Source organism: Pipra filicauda, unplaced genomic scaffold (assembly GCF_003945595.2).
Source record: "Pipra filicauda isolate LSUMZ 115617 unplaced genomic scaffold, ASM394559v2 scaffold9_size5747161_pilon, whole genome shotgun sequence".
Lineage (NCBI taxonomy): Eukaryota > Metazoa > Chordata > Aves > Passeriformes > Pipridae > Pipra > Pipra filicauda.
Genome location: NW_024105198.1, coordinates 2481779 through 2498172, shown reverse-complemented (window position 1 = coordinate 2498172; position 16394 = coordinate 2481779). Strand labels below are relative to the sequence as shown.

Below are 16394 nucleotides of genomic sequence, written 5' to 3'. Positions count from 1 at the left end.
CCAGGACAATGGCTTGGCCCTGCCCGTGGCCCCGGGGCCGTGGGGAGCCCGTGGGGAGCCGAGGGGTCGGGGGCAGGAGGCAGCACCGGGGAGGTTGTATAACGTGGTGTGGAATATCATTGTTCCAGCCAGGATGAGTAAGAGCACAGCTGAGGCCGGACACCGACGGCACTGCCATGAGTCCGGGGGAGGGTGGGCTGGGAGACGGCTGCACAGTTGAAAATAAAGACAATGAGTCTATAAAAGTTAAAGAACTGAATAGATTCCGAACATTTGGTTTTCATTAGCACCAAATAACATATAAATAAACATACAACAGAACCAACGGCAACATCTTGGTTACCCCCTCTAGAAGAAGCTGTGTTTAGGCTGAGCTCAGCCTCCCCAGCCCAGCCTCCTCCCGCGTGTTCTGTGATGGGACAGGGGAGCTGAGGGAGCCACCAGGCCTCCATCTTCCTTCAGAGCAGAGCAGGGGCTTGGCTGCGCAGGAGAATGAGGTGTCAGTGTGCTGCTGGTTCTTAGAAGTCAGAATTTTCTGATTTCTGAGGGGGAAAACATGAAAATAAGCACAGGAAGAGTCAATACACCAATTTTTCATTCTCTGTAAAAAGGATGCACTGTAAAAAGCCCATCCAGTGCCACCTCCTGCCACCTTCCCACCTTCCACTAGCCCAAGTTGCTCCAAGCCCTCTCCAGCCTGGCCTTGAACACTTCCAGGGATGAGGCAGTCACAGCTTCTCTGGGCAACTAAATGTTATAAGAATTCATGGAGTAAAATGGGAGGGATCAGAGAATGATCAGAGAGAGACAGTGATGGTGTGAGAGAGAGGGAAAATCTTGGAATAGCACGGAGCCAGGAAGGAGGCATCCTGTGAACACAATTCCTTAGTACTTCTTGCTCTTATAACACAAATGTATTACTCAATCGGTGCCCCTATGGGAGCAGTTGGACACAAATAGACCTTTCCTGCACAGACAGAGCTCACAGTTATTGAAAAAACAGTCTTAAGCAAAGCAGATTGTATGGAACATCTTAGATCTCACTGGGGAAAAGGAATGGTAATTGTAGGGCTGCGTGGAGACTCTATAAAACCAGGATCCTCCATCCTGAGGGCTTGTAAACGCCTGCGGATGCGCTGTCGGCGCGCCAGGACTTCAGGTTTCAGGAGACTTTATTGTGCTCACGTTGTTGCTGACACCACTGAGAGACTAAGGGATGGCTTTCCTGCAGTTTAGCTGAGCTTTCCTCAAAGGAAAGTCGGGAATTCCAAAGCTTTTAGGTCACACATGTTAAAATTGACTCTGTTGCCTCTGCAGAAACTACAGCTGTTGCCAAAACGTCAATACGGAATGGGCTCAGATCTGCTTTACAAGATCCATCTGAGAGATTCCCAGATCTGTGGAATTCACATGGAGAGGTGAGCTGGGACCTGCCATGGAGTGCCCTGTGCTATGCAGAGAGTTGTACCCGTTCCAGAGGGAAGGGAGATCTCCTGAGCTACAGCAGGTTCCTCCCACCTTTGGTTAAATCCTGCTGGGATGGGAAGGGGATGATGGGAAAAAAACAGCAAGTTTGGGAATCAAGAGAAAAAGTCATTCTAGACATGTCCTCTGAGTGTTGTCCTCCTCCTCAGCCTCTGCCCGCCCTCCCAAGGACCCTCCTGACTGTTCTTTATTTTCCCATCCGTAGCATTGAGAATCCCTGTTGCTTCTGCATTTTTCCCTGTCCTCTGGTTCCTGCTTCTCCTGGACCAGGACCCCTTGGAGTCCTGGTTCTTCATCCATGTAACAAAGTTAATCAGGGGTGGCAGTGAAAGGGGATGAATGTTCAGAACAAGAGAAATGAAAATAAACCACCAGAGAACCAGTGGAACCATCGACTGTGGGGCTCAACCAGTCCGTGCATGAGGATCTCTCAGGTCTGGGAAGACACATATTAATTATATATTAATTAAATCCTTTTTAATTAGTGGGATGCTGAACAATCTGCTCTAGGAGGCAGAAATCCCTCAGTCTGAGGATTTGGCCAATGTCCCTGGTGAGATCCAGGCAGGAAAGGTGAGCTCATGTCTTCCCACTGACCCAACCACAGGGGTGACTTGACCTCTACAATTCACTCTAAAAGTAACATAAATGACTCTTGAAAATGGAACGAGGCCACTGCAAGTCTGGGTCAGTCAGTCTATGGTCGGTTTGGGATTTTGACCTTGAAAAACAGGATTTTGGTGGTGCAGCAGTTGGACTTCGATGATCCATGTGGGTCCCTTCCAACTCAGGATATTCTGTGTTTCTGTGAAAACCAGTAACAACACTAAGCACTCAAATAATTATGAATGTTCCTACAATAATTATGGAGTTTTGAACAGAGGGTTCATTTGTGTTTATTTGCTTTCTGCTCCTCAGTTGTTGGAGTTGGCAGAGCTTAATGCTTCCAGTTTTTTTCTTCACAAATATTAGGGAAACATTTCTTTCTTAAATGAAAACAGAGGCTTCTCATGTAATTTCATGTCTGTGACACAAAACTTGAAGGAAAAGCCCTACTGCAGGAAAACAAGGATAGGAAGGGCTGGAAAAGGCCGTCCTCCTCCCCAAAGGCAGGACAATGCCACCACTGGACTCTCTATGGCTGTGATCTGTGGGATGAAGACCCCACAAATTCCCAGACGATGTGCTCCAGGACTTGGAAGGGCTGGAAAGGACAGCCCTGTGGGAACCTCACCCTGCCTCTGGGATGATGGGAACACAGACCTGCACAGGACCACCCAGCTCCCCGAGCCCACCCAGGGGATCAGGACCCCATTCCCAGGGATGTGCTGGTGACAGTCCCTGGTGAGAGGGCCCTTCCTGGAGAGCTGGTGGCAGCTCTGACATCCCTCCCCAGCACTTCCTTCCCCAGCTGACCCGCTCTGCATTATCAGATCCTCTAAAACCAGCTGGAATCCTCAGCTGTGCCACCTCCTGCCTCCCCCTCACAGCCTCCTCTCCTGACATTAACAACTTATTTTATTCTTTTTTTCCTTTTATTTTTCCAAATCACATTCTGTTTTCGTCAGGCCACCTCTCTGGTTTGCTCACATAGTTTCCAATGCTGGATCCAAATTTCCTTGCAGCCCGTGGCAGGTGAGCATCACACAGCACCTTATTAATCTCATTATCTATCTCGTTATCCATTAAACCCTCTGACTGGTAATAGAACCTGCGAAGACTTTGCAGACTCCTTTTGATACGTTGCTTCCTCGACTACAAACGGTCAATAAACTGCTCCCCGTGGTGCAAAGGCTCGTTTGGGGGTCCCCCTGCTCAGCTGGAGGGTCCCGCTGCCCTCCTGCCGCTGTTCCAGCAACCCAGGGGCCGGGGGGCTTTACTGGGATCCGGTGAGGGAGCTGGTGGGCAGGAGGATGAGGACCAGGACTAGGATCGGGATCAGGATCAGGATCGGGCCCGGGGCGGCTCCCGCGCGCAGCGGGGCGGGGCTCCGGCTCCGCTTGGCCCCGCCCATAGCACGGCCCCGCCCCGCCGCGGGCGAAGTCCCGCCCACCGGGCGAACCGGGCCCCGCCCCGCCCCCGCCCCTCCCCGGCGAAGCCACGCCCACTGGCGGGGCGCCGCGACGGCCCTTCCCCGGCGGAGCCCCGCCCCCCCAGCGCCTTGTCCCGCCCCTCTGAGGCGAAGCCCCGCCCCATCCTCTGCCAGGCCCCGTCCCTCCCCGCCCCTCGGCCCCGCCCCGCGGCCTGGGCCCCGCCCCGTGCCCGCGGCCCCGCCCCCTGGCGGGGGCAGGCGGCCCGGCCGCGCAGCCCGCGGTGCCCGGCGCGCCCCGGGAGCAGCAGCGCGGGGGCCGCTCGGCTCCGCTCCGCCCGAGCGCACCATGGGCGCGGAGCGCAGGGCGGCGGCGGCCCGCGCCTGCTCCTCCTGCGGCGGCGGCGGCAGCTGGCGGCTCTTCCTCGGCTTCTTCGCGCTGTCGCTGGCGCTGCACGTCCTGACGCTGGGCTGTTACCTGGAGCTGCGCTCCGAGCTCCGCCGCGACCGCGGCCCGCAGCCCGCGGCCCCGCCGCGACGGGACGGGACGGCGGCAGCGCCCGGAGCCCCCGCCGCGGGCCGCCCGCAGAGAGCGGCCGAGGGCGCGGAGCGGCGCCAGCAGGTGGGTCCGGGCGGGGACGGGGGACACCGCGGTGTCGGGCTCCATCCCCCATCCATGTCCCCTCCATCCCCTCTCCGTCCCCCGTCCATCCCCGGCGCGGGTGCCGCTCCCCGGGGCGCTTGGGAACGGCCCCCCGGTCGGGGTTACTTGGAAAAGGGAGGAAGCCCCAAACTCTGGTGCGCGGGTGAAGCGCGGGGGGAGCGCGGGTTCCCTCGCCCGGGCTGGGGTGACGGGGCTGCGGGACCGTCCGCGCTCCACCTGCTGCCGCCTCCTCCCTGTAGCGACAGCCCCGCCGTGTCGAACCCGCTCCCGATAGCCCAGCCCTGGCCGAGGGCAGCGGCTTTGCCCCGGCCCTTGGGGGACCCCCGGGCGCGGGTGCAGCGGCCGGGGAGCCCCGCACAGGTCACCCCGTAGCCGTGGTGTGCGGGGGATCCCAGTCCCGCATCGCCCTCCGCTCGCTCCCCTCCCTCCAGCTGGGGTGGGTTTCGTTATCTCAGTTCCCCCTCAACCCAGGTGCACAGCCTTGCCCGTGATGCCCCGGTGTCCCCCCTGCAGCAGCTCCTGACTCTGTGCAGGACAGGTTGGCATCTGTCTCCCGGTTGTCCCCACGGCTGTCCTGAGCCCCCGGGGGGGTCGCCTGTCCCGAGAGCCTCCGGAGGGCTGGAGCGGAGCTGGGGCCTCCGCTCGCAAACTTAGCTCATTTTTTCCAGGCACGAAACTTCGCTGCGAGCAGGATAAGCTGGAGGAAGGAGTTTCCTCCCCCTTGAGCCTCCCGAGCGGATGGTCCGCTCCCCAAAGGTGCCGGGTGGCTTTGCCGGGGGTGTCCCAGCGGGGTTTCGGGGGGAGACGCCAAACCCCAGCACCCCGGCGGTCCTCGCCCTGCTACTTATCAGTGTGGGGGGAGGAAGGACAAAAATAGCTTTGATAAAGCGGCGAGTTTGGGAACTCTTCCTCCCACTTGGCAGCGGGCAGCGGTTCCGCCGCGCCGGCCTCGGCTGCCCCCGGGAAAGCCGGGCTGCGCTTCCACCGCTGCCGGATCCCGCAGCTTCCCACAATAAAATCCCAGTTAAGCGCTGAACCGGAGGGAACCCGAGCTCTCGGGTCATGGCTCTCTGTTCTCCCTTCTCTGCCTCGGTAGTGTCAACACTAAGTGAGCCGGAGCAGCTCGATGTCGTGCTGGGATTCTTGGGTTGCCTTGGAATAGCACGCGGCTGGAGTGCCTTTCGTGTTATCGTGCTGGATCTGTTTAGTCTTTAGAGCTCTTCTTTCCAGCGAGTGCATAATGAAATACCAGGGCAAATACTTGAGACGTTCATAAATTACAGCGTTAGGTAATTTGTCTCGGGATGCGTATGGAAATCCAGGCATTGCTGGTACAGCTGACGTACTCCAGATAAGGTAACACTAATTATTTATTTCTTTCTTTCACATCTGGCCTGTCAGGCTTAAGATGGAAAATTCTTTGGGATGTATGGAAGGAGTTGGTTGTGAGAGGAAGTTTCCTGGTAGTGGGGACATGGGGAAGGCTGAATGTCCAGAGCGCTGGCACCTCACTGCCCCGGTTGGGAACTGCCGTGACAACGTCTGATTAATGGGATTTGTAGTAGTGCTGCTCACCCCATTCCGTGCTGAGTTTTCTGCCTTGCCATTTACTTGAGTTGATGTGCAGCTAAAAACAACCACTTTCCACGTCCTGGGGTGCTGTGAGTACATCCCTTCGATGGTTAAAGCAATGAAACGAGGTGTTTGCAAACAGCTTTACTCAGAAAGTTATCATCAAGCTTCAGGGGGCGTGTGGGGTTCCTCGAAGCTTTTCCGAGCTGTGCTGCTGTAAACCCAAACTGTGGTCCCGTGCACGTGATGCTTGCAAAAATGAAGCCAAAATTACTAAATAATTAATTCAGGAGATCTGGTCGATGACATTTCTCTGCTGGGGGCCACGGTCAGAGTTGGGGTGTGTTGGGGGGTACCTGGCATCCCAAAAACCGTGGTGCTCTGAGCCCTCAAACCGCCCCTCAGCTGTGTGAAGTGTCCTCAATGAAGAGACTGAGTAATGAGTGTGTGTGTGTTGTGATTGTACAGGCTGGTTTAAAAACAAAAGACGCTGCCCTTCCTGACCCTTTTTTTCTTTATTTTTTAATTATTTTATTTTCCCCCGCCTTCCTGACCTGAGGCAGGAGGAAGAGGAGCGAGGGGGGGAAGGATGGGGAGCGATGGTCAGCACCGAGATTTTGGCTGAAATCTCACCTGGCCACGTGCCAGAAATGACCTCATGACAGGAGTGAGATTTGGCAGCTCGATAAGGCCCCGCTTCCCTATCTTACAGGGTATCCAAATATGTAACTCATTTAGGATCCAAGGGCAGTTTTTCATGGCAGAGGGTGAGGCATTGTAGTCCACATCTTTGTCCCAGAACCCGCCGGCTGTTGCATCACCACGTTGGCTGCGAGATGAGGGGTTTGTTAGTGCTGCTTTAATTCATCGACTCTTCGAGTGCTCTGAGGTGCAAGAGCGGGTTTGGGGAGCACTGGTGCCTTCAACCTTGGCTGGTTGGATAAAATCCAGATAATCCCTTCGGGTGGGTGTGCTGTGGGATGGGAGAGGGATTCTGTTGAGCATTTTGCTTGTGGCTCCACTCATGGAGATCCGCAGCAGGGCACTGCTTCCTGCCCTTTGGAGTATTTTATGCCTAAATTAAATTGTATCTTGCTGTCAAAAAATCACCCCTGTAATATCTGAGCTGTGCAGAGCATTGTTCCTGCGCTGTTTCTCCAACCAAATCTGTGTCGTGCCACGTTTCTGCCAAAACATGTTTTTTGGCCAATGCCAAGCGGAGCGTGTGCCCTGAGAGTGTCCCGAGACAGGCAGAAAAGCTGCCAAAGGCTGGCTTTGGAATGGGATCAAATACCATCAGTTCTGTCGAATCAAACTAATTGTGGAGGCGCTTGCAGCTGGGGGAGGGGGGGAGGGCAGTGCTGAGTCATCCAAAAAAATGTGCTGAGCAGCAGTTCTGTTCCCAGTGTTCACCTTCCTCTGTGCCATGGTGTCTGTTCCTGGTCTCTGCTCCTCACCTTTTTAACACGGGATGCTCCCGCTTTTGAGTAGTGCTCACATTGGCACTCCTGACTTACAGAGAATCCTGGAATGGTTTGGGTTGGAAGGGACCTCAAAGCTCACCCAGATCCACCCCTGCCATGGGCAGGGACACCTTCCACTAGCCCAGGTTGCTCCAAGCCCCGTCCAACCTGGCCTTGGACACTTCCAGGGATGGGGCAGCCACAGCTTTTCTGGACAACCTGTACCAGGGCCTCCCCACCCTCACAGGGAAGAATTTCTTCCTTTCTTTTCCCTCACCAGTGTGAAAGTGCAGTTGTTTTGCCCTTTCTTGTCAGTCCCAGCTCCTGAGTCAGAGGCGGGTTTGATTGGCACAATGTGTTGTCAAAGGGTCTAAAGGTGTAAAAGCTGCTCCAGAGGCTTCTCCCACCCTGAGCATACCTGTAGCTCATCCATGCACCTTCATCCCTCTGTCTGGTACCTGCTTCCTGAGCCAGGAGGCTGCACTGGCAGTGATGGATTGGGGCCAAACTGAAACCTGGCCATGTGCTGAAAGCTTTGAGCAGAGTGCCCTGGAAACACTTCTCCAGCATCAGCGGCCTCTGCACGCTGTCCTGCAGGCTCAGACCTTTAAATACCTGCTCAGGACATGTGTGTTGGGATTTCACAACTCTGATCCTGGGTTATGGAAATGCCAGGTCCGTGCAGAAGCAAGATGGTGATTAGGGATGTGATTTATGGTGGGTTTTCCCTCGAATTCCACTTCGTGGTCCTGGTTGTAGCTGGAGGAGGCTCTCACAGGGCAGTAAAGGAGCCCACAGAGCTCTGTCTGGTTAATGCTGGGCTCTGGTTGCCTTCATTCCAGCCTCAGTAGTGCCTGTCCTCCACAGACATTCCAGAGGCTGCCCAAGGGTCTGCGCAGGAAGGGGGGGCTGCCTGATATCAGATAGAAAACATATTCCTGCTGCTATGCCTATGAATATTCCAGACAAAATCTGATGTGCTACATCCACTGGGAAATTCAATACAGCATGAGCTGTGCCCCGGGGGTTGGAGGTGCATCCCCGTGTGTATTGTGGTGTTAATTCCTGGTGTGAGCAGGAGCTGTCTCCTTTGGCTGTGTGCAGACAGCCTGGCTGGTCCCTGGAACTGTAGAATCACAGAAGGCTTTGGGGTGGAAGGGACCTCTCGAGGCCATGGAGTCCAACCCCGCTGCCATGGGCAGGGACATCTTCAACTCTAACAGGACCTTCCCAGCATCCTTATTCCCAGATTTATGATGCTGTTTGGGTACCATTCCTTGTGCCCCCTGACACTGAGCAGGTGGGATGGACACTGTGTTGTATGTGGTGGGATGTCACCACTCCCGAGCTGTTCACTGTGAGGGCTGGAGCTTAGGAACTCTGCTTCGGAAAAGGGAGGAAAAAAAGTAGCTGTGGCTTTGGAATGTCTGAGCACAGGGTGGCCGTGGATGCATCTTGCCAGGGACACCCTCAAAGTGTGGGAAGATGGGAATAGTGAGGAGGTAAACAGAGAAAAATCTCACCTCTGGGAGAAATGAAGCAGCTGGGAAATATGAAATATAAATTCCAACTGCTGTCTTGAAGCTTCTGTTGGCATCACAGGGATTATTGACCCGGGGAGTGCAGGCAGCTGTGGCTGCTGGGAACAACTGTGAGGTGAATCCAGTGATGCCCAGGAAGGAGAGGAGGATGGGCTGCAGCTTATGGAGGAGAGTGGGGATGCTGATGTCTTGCTGGAAACAGAGGAATGTGATTAACAGAGGAATAACACCAGGGCAGCAGGGAGCATGCAATCGAAGCACGGCGCTTCCTTCCCTTCCAGGCTCTTGCCAGCTCTGCCCCATCATCCCCTTCCCCAGCTGAGCTGTGTTTGCTTTATTTCTATTTTCTGCTGGTTCTGTGAAGCACTAGTACTGTGACTTTGTGTGAGGACCAGGATGTTTTACCAGTGTTTATTGAATTCCTTGACGGAGACCGTTGTTGTTGCCAGAGTGTTTGACCGACTCGTGACCAAATTGCAGGGTTTTTCCACAATTTTTTGAGGAGTTCACTGGCAAACCCTCAAACCTGGGTTTTTAAGAACACTCAGTGGCATTCCGGAGTTATCTTTCCCTTAACCCCGGAGTACATAGCGCCGTATCAAACCCGTATTATTCTAACATTTTAACGTTATTTTTCTTACCACATAATAACATAAATCTTCTCTGCTCTCCCATACACATGTAGTGTCTTGTAATGCTAATTAAACTGCACACCATCCTAATTTTGCTCTCATACTAATCCAATATATTTTTCTTGACTGGAAGCCAAACTCTGAGAGCTTCAGAGCATGCGGAGCTCTCATTCCAGTCTTATTATATGTTAATGGCTTTATATTTTAATATCTTTCAACACTTTAGGAGGATGTTATTTTTAGAGGTGTCTGGCTGCAGAAGGTAGCCGGTCTGGGAGAGGCTGAGGGGGCTTGGGGATGTGAAGCACTGAGTAAATTCCGTGCAGTGAGTGAGTGGTAAGTGTGTCTCTGAAGAGGTGTAATCTGTCAGGATCCATTGTGCACAAGCGTGGAATTACAGGGAGATTTGGATGCAATTTTAACATAGTTAAGTGCCTTTATGGGGTGGTTGCAGTGGTAAGTGCTCTCTTGTTAAACTCTGGTTTTTGTGTGCTAATGGTGCCGATGCCAGTCGGGCCTGGATGCTACTACAGCAGGAATAATCACTCCCAGATGGGTGCCTGTGAAAATGAGCTCTTTCCATAAGCCCAAATGAAATGCTGCCGTAAGTGCAAAGTACTAACGAGGCAGGATCACATTGATGGGGTGCCAGGGCTGTAACTCCTTCCAAATGGGGAGTGCCAGGATCCTCCTGCCGGGGCTGCACCTCGGGGCTGCACCTTGGCTCGCCAGGCTCTGCGCTCGGGCACCGGGAGAAACGGCAGCGACTGGAGATGGGATGGGAGGCTGTGAGTGCTTCAGCTCTGCACGGAGTGAGGAGGAACCGGGCAGCGATGGGCCCTGGCACCAGCACGAGCCTCCTCTAGGGTTTGTTCGGGAGTTTGTTCCGGAGTGTGTCGGGAGAGGTGTGGGAGAACAGCGGTGGGCATTGGGTCGTGTGGCTTTGCAGTGGTGGGGGTTGCATGTCACGGAGATGCATTGCATGGCTTGGCAACTGAGGGCATTGCATGGCAGGGTGTTGTGTGGCCTGGGCTCTCGCTGCATGGTGTGGTGTGGAGTCACGTGGCTTTGCAACAGGAGGCACTGCATGGCCTGGGGTTGAGTTGCTCGGCCCAGGGTTGCACGTCGTGGGGTTTTTTTGTATGGCTTTGAAATGGCCAGTGTTTCATGGGACAGGACTGTGCTGCATGGCATGGAATCCTGGAATGTGCTGAGCTGCGAGGGATCCATCGGGATCGGGGGTCATTGCATGGCATGGGGCTGAGCTCAGTGGCTTTGCAGCAGCAGGCATTGGGTGGCTGTACCCTGGTGGGTGCTGCACCATGAGGGGATGACTGGCATGGCACTGTGGTGGGTGCTGCACCATGAGGGGATGACTGGTGTGGCACTGTGGTGAGTGCTGCACCATGAGGGGATGACTGGTGTGGCACTGTGGTGGGTGGCTGTGCTGTGGTGGCTTTGCTGCGGTGAGCGTTGTGTGGCTGTGCCGGGGTGGACGTTTCCCGATGGTGTTGTGCCATGGCCAGGGTTGTGTTGTGCTGCTCGGGGCTGTGGTCACTGCACGTTGCAGCAGGACATGGATACAAGGGCTGGGAGCTGCTGGCTGCTTCCAGGAGCAGTGAGGAGGAGGAGGGGGCTGGGGAAGGCTCACCCTCCTGCCAGAGCTACCTCTGGCTTAACCCAGGCGTGGGCTCAGTTTGGGCCAGCACAGCCACAGGGAGGATGCAGATGTGGCTTTGGGAGGTCAGACCCTCCCTGTCTCCGGTGTTTCCCCTCCTTGGCAGTGCCCGGTGTCCCAGGTGGTGACACAGTGGGTTAAATCCCATCCCAGGGCAGTGGGGGGCTGGCCCTTTGTCCTTTAATCCCTCCTTGCAATTCCTGGCACCTCCGGGCTTTCAGCCTCTCCGGAGAACAAAGCACCTTGGAGGGGGAGACAGCGAGGATGTTTATTAAGGCAGCATTGGAAGTAAAACCCACCTCGGAGCAGGAGCAGATACCGACTCTGGAACTGTAAATCTTATGTGGGTGGGAGAGTTGGGGACATGCTGTGTTGGGTTTGGTGCTGCCTAATCACAGAATCATGGAATGGTTTGGGTTGGGAAGGACCTTAAAGCCCATCTTGTTCCGCCCCCTGCCATGAGCAGGGACACTTTCCACTATCCCAGGTTGCTCCAAGCCCCGTCCAACCTGGCCTTGGACACTTCTACAGCTTCTCTGAGCAAGTTCCCTGCTGTCTCTTCTCCCTTTTCTGCTTTTTATTTTAATCGACTGATGTTTGCATTCCTTCCCAGAGGGGTGAGAACACCAGTGTGTCCTGTCCAGCAGGGGAAAAAAATCAAAGTATTTGAATATCATTATTGATAATAATATTTATATTTTCTAAAAAGAAATAAATCTTTGAATCCTTCCTTTTATTATCTGATCTATGAAGCGTCAGCGGCTTTCCCTGGGTTTCCCAGGAAGGTGTGGGGATGGGGACACTGTGGGGGACAGGCACTAATGGCCTAAACAGACTTTGTATGATCCTTCCAGTCTTCTCCACGTGCTGGGCTCGGTGAAATTAATCCAGGAAATAATTTTGGAGCAATTATTTCCTTAACTTTGCAAACAAATTGCTGAGCTACCGCTACCCTTTACCAGCACTTTATTCTAATTTTCCCATGGGATAGGAAAGTAGGATAAAGCATTTAAAACTGGTAGCTGGCACTGTTGCCAACCTGCCTTGATGCTGAGAGGATGAGACAGTTCAGACTCGAAAGTGAGGGGTTTATTGTAATTTTTTGCTTTGCTGCTGTTCCCGGGGCTGCAGGGGAGGCAACAGTTCTACCTGGAAAGCTGAAATTCTCACATTTTCCCATAAAACATACCCTGCGGCAGAAAAATCAGCTCTAACTGAGAATTGCTGGACGTGCAGCTGATGAGGTGCATCTAGAGAGCAGGATGAAAACCCATAAAGAAAATAGTTGGGTTTTATACTGCAGCTGTTTGTATCTTTTTAGTGATAATGAACTCAATGAGTAGTTGGCTGCCTTGGGGCTGTGGAAGGGCTTGTTGGTGCTTGCTCAGTCTGGGGTGTTAACTCTTGCTGGGAAAGGGAGTGATCCCATCCAAGGGCAAGAGGAGCCAACCAGGAGTTACCTCCATATGCTACTGGAGTAAATTTTGGGAGATTTTTGAGGTCAAAAGGAGACCTTTTCTATGGTGGGGGGGAAGGCAAAGTTAAAAGATGTTAATTGCCATTTTTAAAGGATTATTAAATTTTCTATTTAGCAATATCTTTATTGCCAACTTGGAGTTTTCTCCTGTTGTTGACAAGAGCTGTTTTGGCTCAGAATACGGCTCGTCCACAGTTTCCTGGTCTGCTTAGAACTTGGGGGTGCAAGGACAAGGGGTGATGGGTTTAAACTAAAGAGGGTTGATTTAAATGAGATATTGGGAAGGAATTCTTCCCTGTGAGGTGGTGAGGCCCTGGCACAGGTTGCCCAGAGAAGCTGTGGCCACCCCATGCCTGGAAATGTCCAAGGCCAGGTTGGATGGGGCTTGGAACAACCTGGGCTAGTGGAAGGTGTCCCTGCCCATGGCAGGGGGTGGGACTGGATGAGCTTTAAGGTTCTCATTTTGGGCTCAGCACGAGCAGCAGATGGAGCAGGGGAATCCCTAAATCCCTAAACCACTGTGCCATGGACTCTGGGAGTTGGGCTGGGCTCCACAGCTTCCTGCTGGTACCTTGGCATCACCCCTGCTGCGAATTCCCAGCCGGTGGTGAAGCCCCGGAGCGGGCACGGCCGCCGGTGCACACTCCAAGGGGAGAGCAGCACATCCCTGTAAAAGCAGGATCCCTCTCCAAACACACGTGCACGACACGTGATTCCCACTCCCGTGTGTGGCTGCAGGGCCTGGGCAGGGCCTGGCTCCGTGTGTGGTGCCAGGGCTGGTCCCACGTGTGCCGACCCCGTGTGCCGGCCGGGATGGGGCCATGGGATGAGCTCTGGGGAGTTGAGGTCTTCAAGTGTTAAATACAAAGTGTTGCTCCTGCAGGCTCAGCTCGGCTGGCGCAAGCCTCCAACAACAGCCTGGATTTGCCAAGGAAAATGACGCTGGATACAGCAAAGAGCTGTCAACTCTTTCCTCCCTAAGCTGCTGGGCTGCTTTTCTCCTGCTTTGCAGGATGACTGGGCTGTTTGGAAGTGATATGATATTTGGGGGTTCTCAGTGCCTTAGTGATGCTTCCCATCCCCTTCCCTCCACCCTTGCCCCCCTTCCAGACAGCAGCACCTCGTGCAAGGGCTGTTGGAACTCTCTGCAGTCCCCTGGCTGAGGTGAGGACTGATTGTCACGTTAAGCTGAGAATAACTCAAGTTCTTCCCCTCTGGTACCTAGATATTGGACCAGGGAGGGATTTTGGCTGAAACATTAGCTAGCTGGTTCCTAAAGAAGACTTTCTGAGCCCAGTTGTGTGCAGGTGGCTGCAGGTGGGTTCAGGAGAACACCTCCAGAGACCCCTGACCGTGAGCTTCCCTGCTGATGGGTCCTCCTGACTCACGACCATATTTTTCCATGTCTGAAGATGCTGAAAACCCAATTTATAAATGATAATTCTGATGGGGGAGGTTGGGGCAGTTACATTTGGTCAGGTCCCAGAGGAGGTCCCGTGTGGCTCCGAGCTGCGTGTCAGCACCAGGTACTGAAGCAGTTAAATATTCCTGCTGCGGGTGCACAAGAGCAGCGCCAGGTATCTCCCAGGGGATCCAAGTTTGCTATCTGAAATCTGGCAAATAGCAAAAATTTTTATGTCTGTGAACAGAAATCACACCCCGAGGCGACGACTGACAGGGAAGGTCTCCTGACATATTTACCTAACGATTTTGTTATCGTTAAGTACTCAAAGAGCCCAAACCTGGAGAACAATAGCAACAAAAACCCACTGCAGAGTTCGTCAGCAGATGCAGCTTCGAGATAACAAATGATTTTTTGCTCTTTTGTTTGACTCCTTGGCATTTAGTGGTTAATTGGAGCGAGGCCAAGTGTGGTGAGATAGTGCATGAAACAGTTTTAAAAACACTGGAATTGAACGTTTTTTGCGTGATGCTTTCTAACTTTAGTCTGTGGGGCTCTAAAAGGTGGTTTAAAAACAACTAAAGGAAAACATTTGATTTGGGCAGTAAAAACTGAGTTTGGAAGGGGTGGAGGGGAGTAACTTTTGCAGCCCTTGCTGTGACCCCAAAAGTTATTGCACCCCCACCCCAGCTGGACTTCACCATTACCTCGTGCTGGGGCTGGAATTGGTCTTAAGTGTTATTAAATAGTAATAAATGTTTCTGGCAGGATCAGTGTGCTGTGCCACATGCTCATCCACCATTCTCTCTGTCCTGGTCGTTTTTTGTGTTTGGAGAATGAAGTAAAGCTGCATTTGTGAGAATTAGGGACACTTTGACTTGAAAAATCAGGAAAAATAGGTTATTTCAGATTTTAAAGTGGTGATGTTGGTCCTGATCCAGCTGCTCCCCCTGATTTCAATGTGATTTTACATGATGCAGAAAGGCACTGGAATGAAGCTGGTCCAAAGGGTGTCTGGGATGCTCTGTGAACTCTGGCATGTGAAATTCCGAGTAATAAAACTTTGGAAGTGTGGCCTTCGAGGGTTATTGTACAAGGAAGGGCATAAGAAACATGACACTGGGACTGTGTTTCCTGGCAGAAATGCTTCGCAATGGGGAAATTTTCGTTTGGTTTGTGTTGCTTACATGCCTTTCTTCTCGCTGAAGGGCAAATGACACTGTCAGCATTAAATGCGAGTAGCTGACATCTTCCCATGAAATATGCCTTACGTTCCCAGAACGGAGCTGGAGTTACTGCTCTTCCAGAAATTCGCCTTCCCTCGTCTTTATTTTCGTTCTTACCCCGAAACGGACCCACATGAGATGTTCGTGCTGGTAAGGAGGTTGGTTGTGGGGGAGCAGCACAGTTAATTGTGCTTTGAGGAGAGGTCTGACAGAGCAAGAGGAGCCGTGGGTTCCTTTGGTCGGGGCTCCTGAGGGCTCTCGTGTCGGGACGTGTCAGGCTGACGGGCGCCTACGATGTAACAGCAGTAACAAAACCCAGGGCAACTGCTTGCATGGGTTTTTTTTAAGGCTGGTTCTCTGGGTTTGAAGTTCTTGGGCTTTGTAGGGAAAATTTATGGTGGTTACCAGCGGTTTAGAGATGGAAGAGATTGTCCATGTTCTACATGGTGCCCTGTTGGTCCTGTGTCCCCGGCGGCTGCTGCTGTGGTGGCTTTTAGGTTGGTTGATTCAGCTGGGCTTGGTGTAGAGATGGCTTTGACACCATAATGTGAGTGATTTAGGGAGCTCTACTGGTGTAGGTTGCCTGGAAGCCAGTGGAGATGAGTGTGGCAGCTTGAGTTGCAGAAGGATGAAGAGTCCTGCACAGTGCTCCATTTTAGCTTTAGGTACAGGGAATTGTGGTGCTTGTTTTGGAAATCATGAGTTGGTGGTTGGTTTGGGCTAAGTTTGATCTTTTTGTCTATTAAAGGTTTTTTCCAACGTGATCTGCCAGGCCAGGGTTGTTGTCCATGGGGAAGAAAACCCGGTCAATCAGCTTTGGAAATGCTGATTGCTGCATCTGCAGATCAGCAGAGCTGGGCTTTGTGGGTCAAGAGGCTTCAAAGACACACTGGACTTTGCTGCACCGTCCAGTATCGTGCTGAAGGAAGTCAAGGAGTGTTGGATTGAGTACTGAGTGGGAATGATGGCAGTGGCTGTAGGTTGAGTGGTCAGACAGAGGTGCAGCAGTGTCACCGGGGGGTTCAGCCTCGGTGGTACCTGAGGGTAATTCTGAGGGGGCTGCAGTAGCTGATGCTGGGCCTTGATGCAAATTTCGGTCTGGAGACCCCAAGGCTGGTGTCTCTTACCTCTTTGAGTGAATCTCTGAGAAACAGAGGGTCAGACTGTGACGCTGTGGCAGCTGGGCACTGCTGGGGCCCCTCAAATCCTGGGGCCAGTGTGGGGC

General features: G+C 53.2%; 1 protein-coding gene and 1 long non-coding RNA gene across 5 annotated transcripts in view; one reads left to right on the top strand and one right to left on the bottom strand.

Annotated features, from left to right (window-relative positions):
• Window positions 1-246: 246 nt before the first annotated feature.
• On the bottom strand, window positions 247-3386 carry LOC120322548. Its single transcript, XR_005562317.1, has 2 exons — window positions 3076-3386; window positions 247-542 (listed from the first exon to the last, which is right to left on the bottom strand). It is a non-coding gene; the product is annotated as an uncharacterized LOC120322548 (long non-coding RNA).
• A 394-nt stretch (window positions 3387-3780) lies between these two features.
• Window positions 3781-16394, top strand: part of EDA (ectodysplasin A) — a 65486-nt gene continuing 52872 nt past the window's right edge. For all 4 annotated transcript variants that reach the window (XM_027726064.2, XM_027726055.2, XM_027726044.2 and 1 more), the window contains exon 1: window positions 3781-4136. In XM_027726064.2, coding sequence (XP_027581865.1) covers window positions 3864-4136 — 273 coding nt within the window. In that variant the 5' untranslated portion in view covers window positions 3781-3863. The remainder of the gene's footprint in view (window positions 4137-16394) is intronic.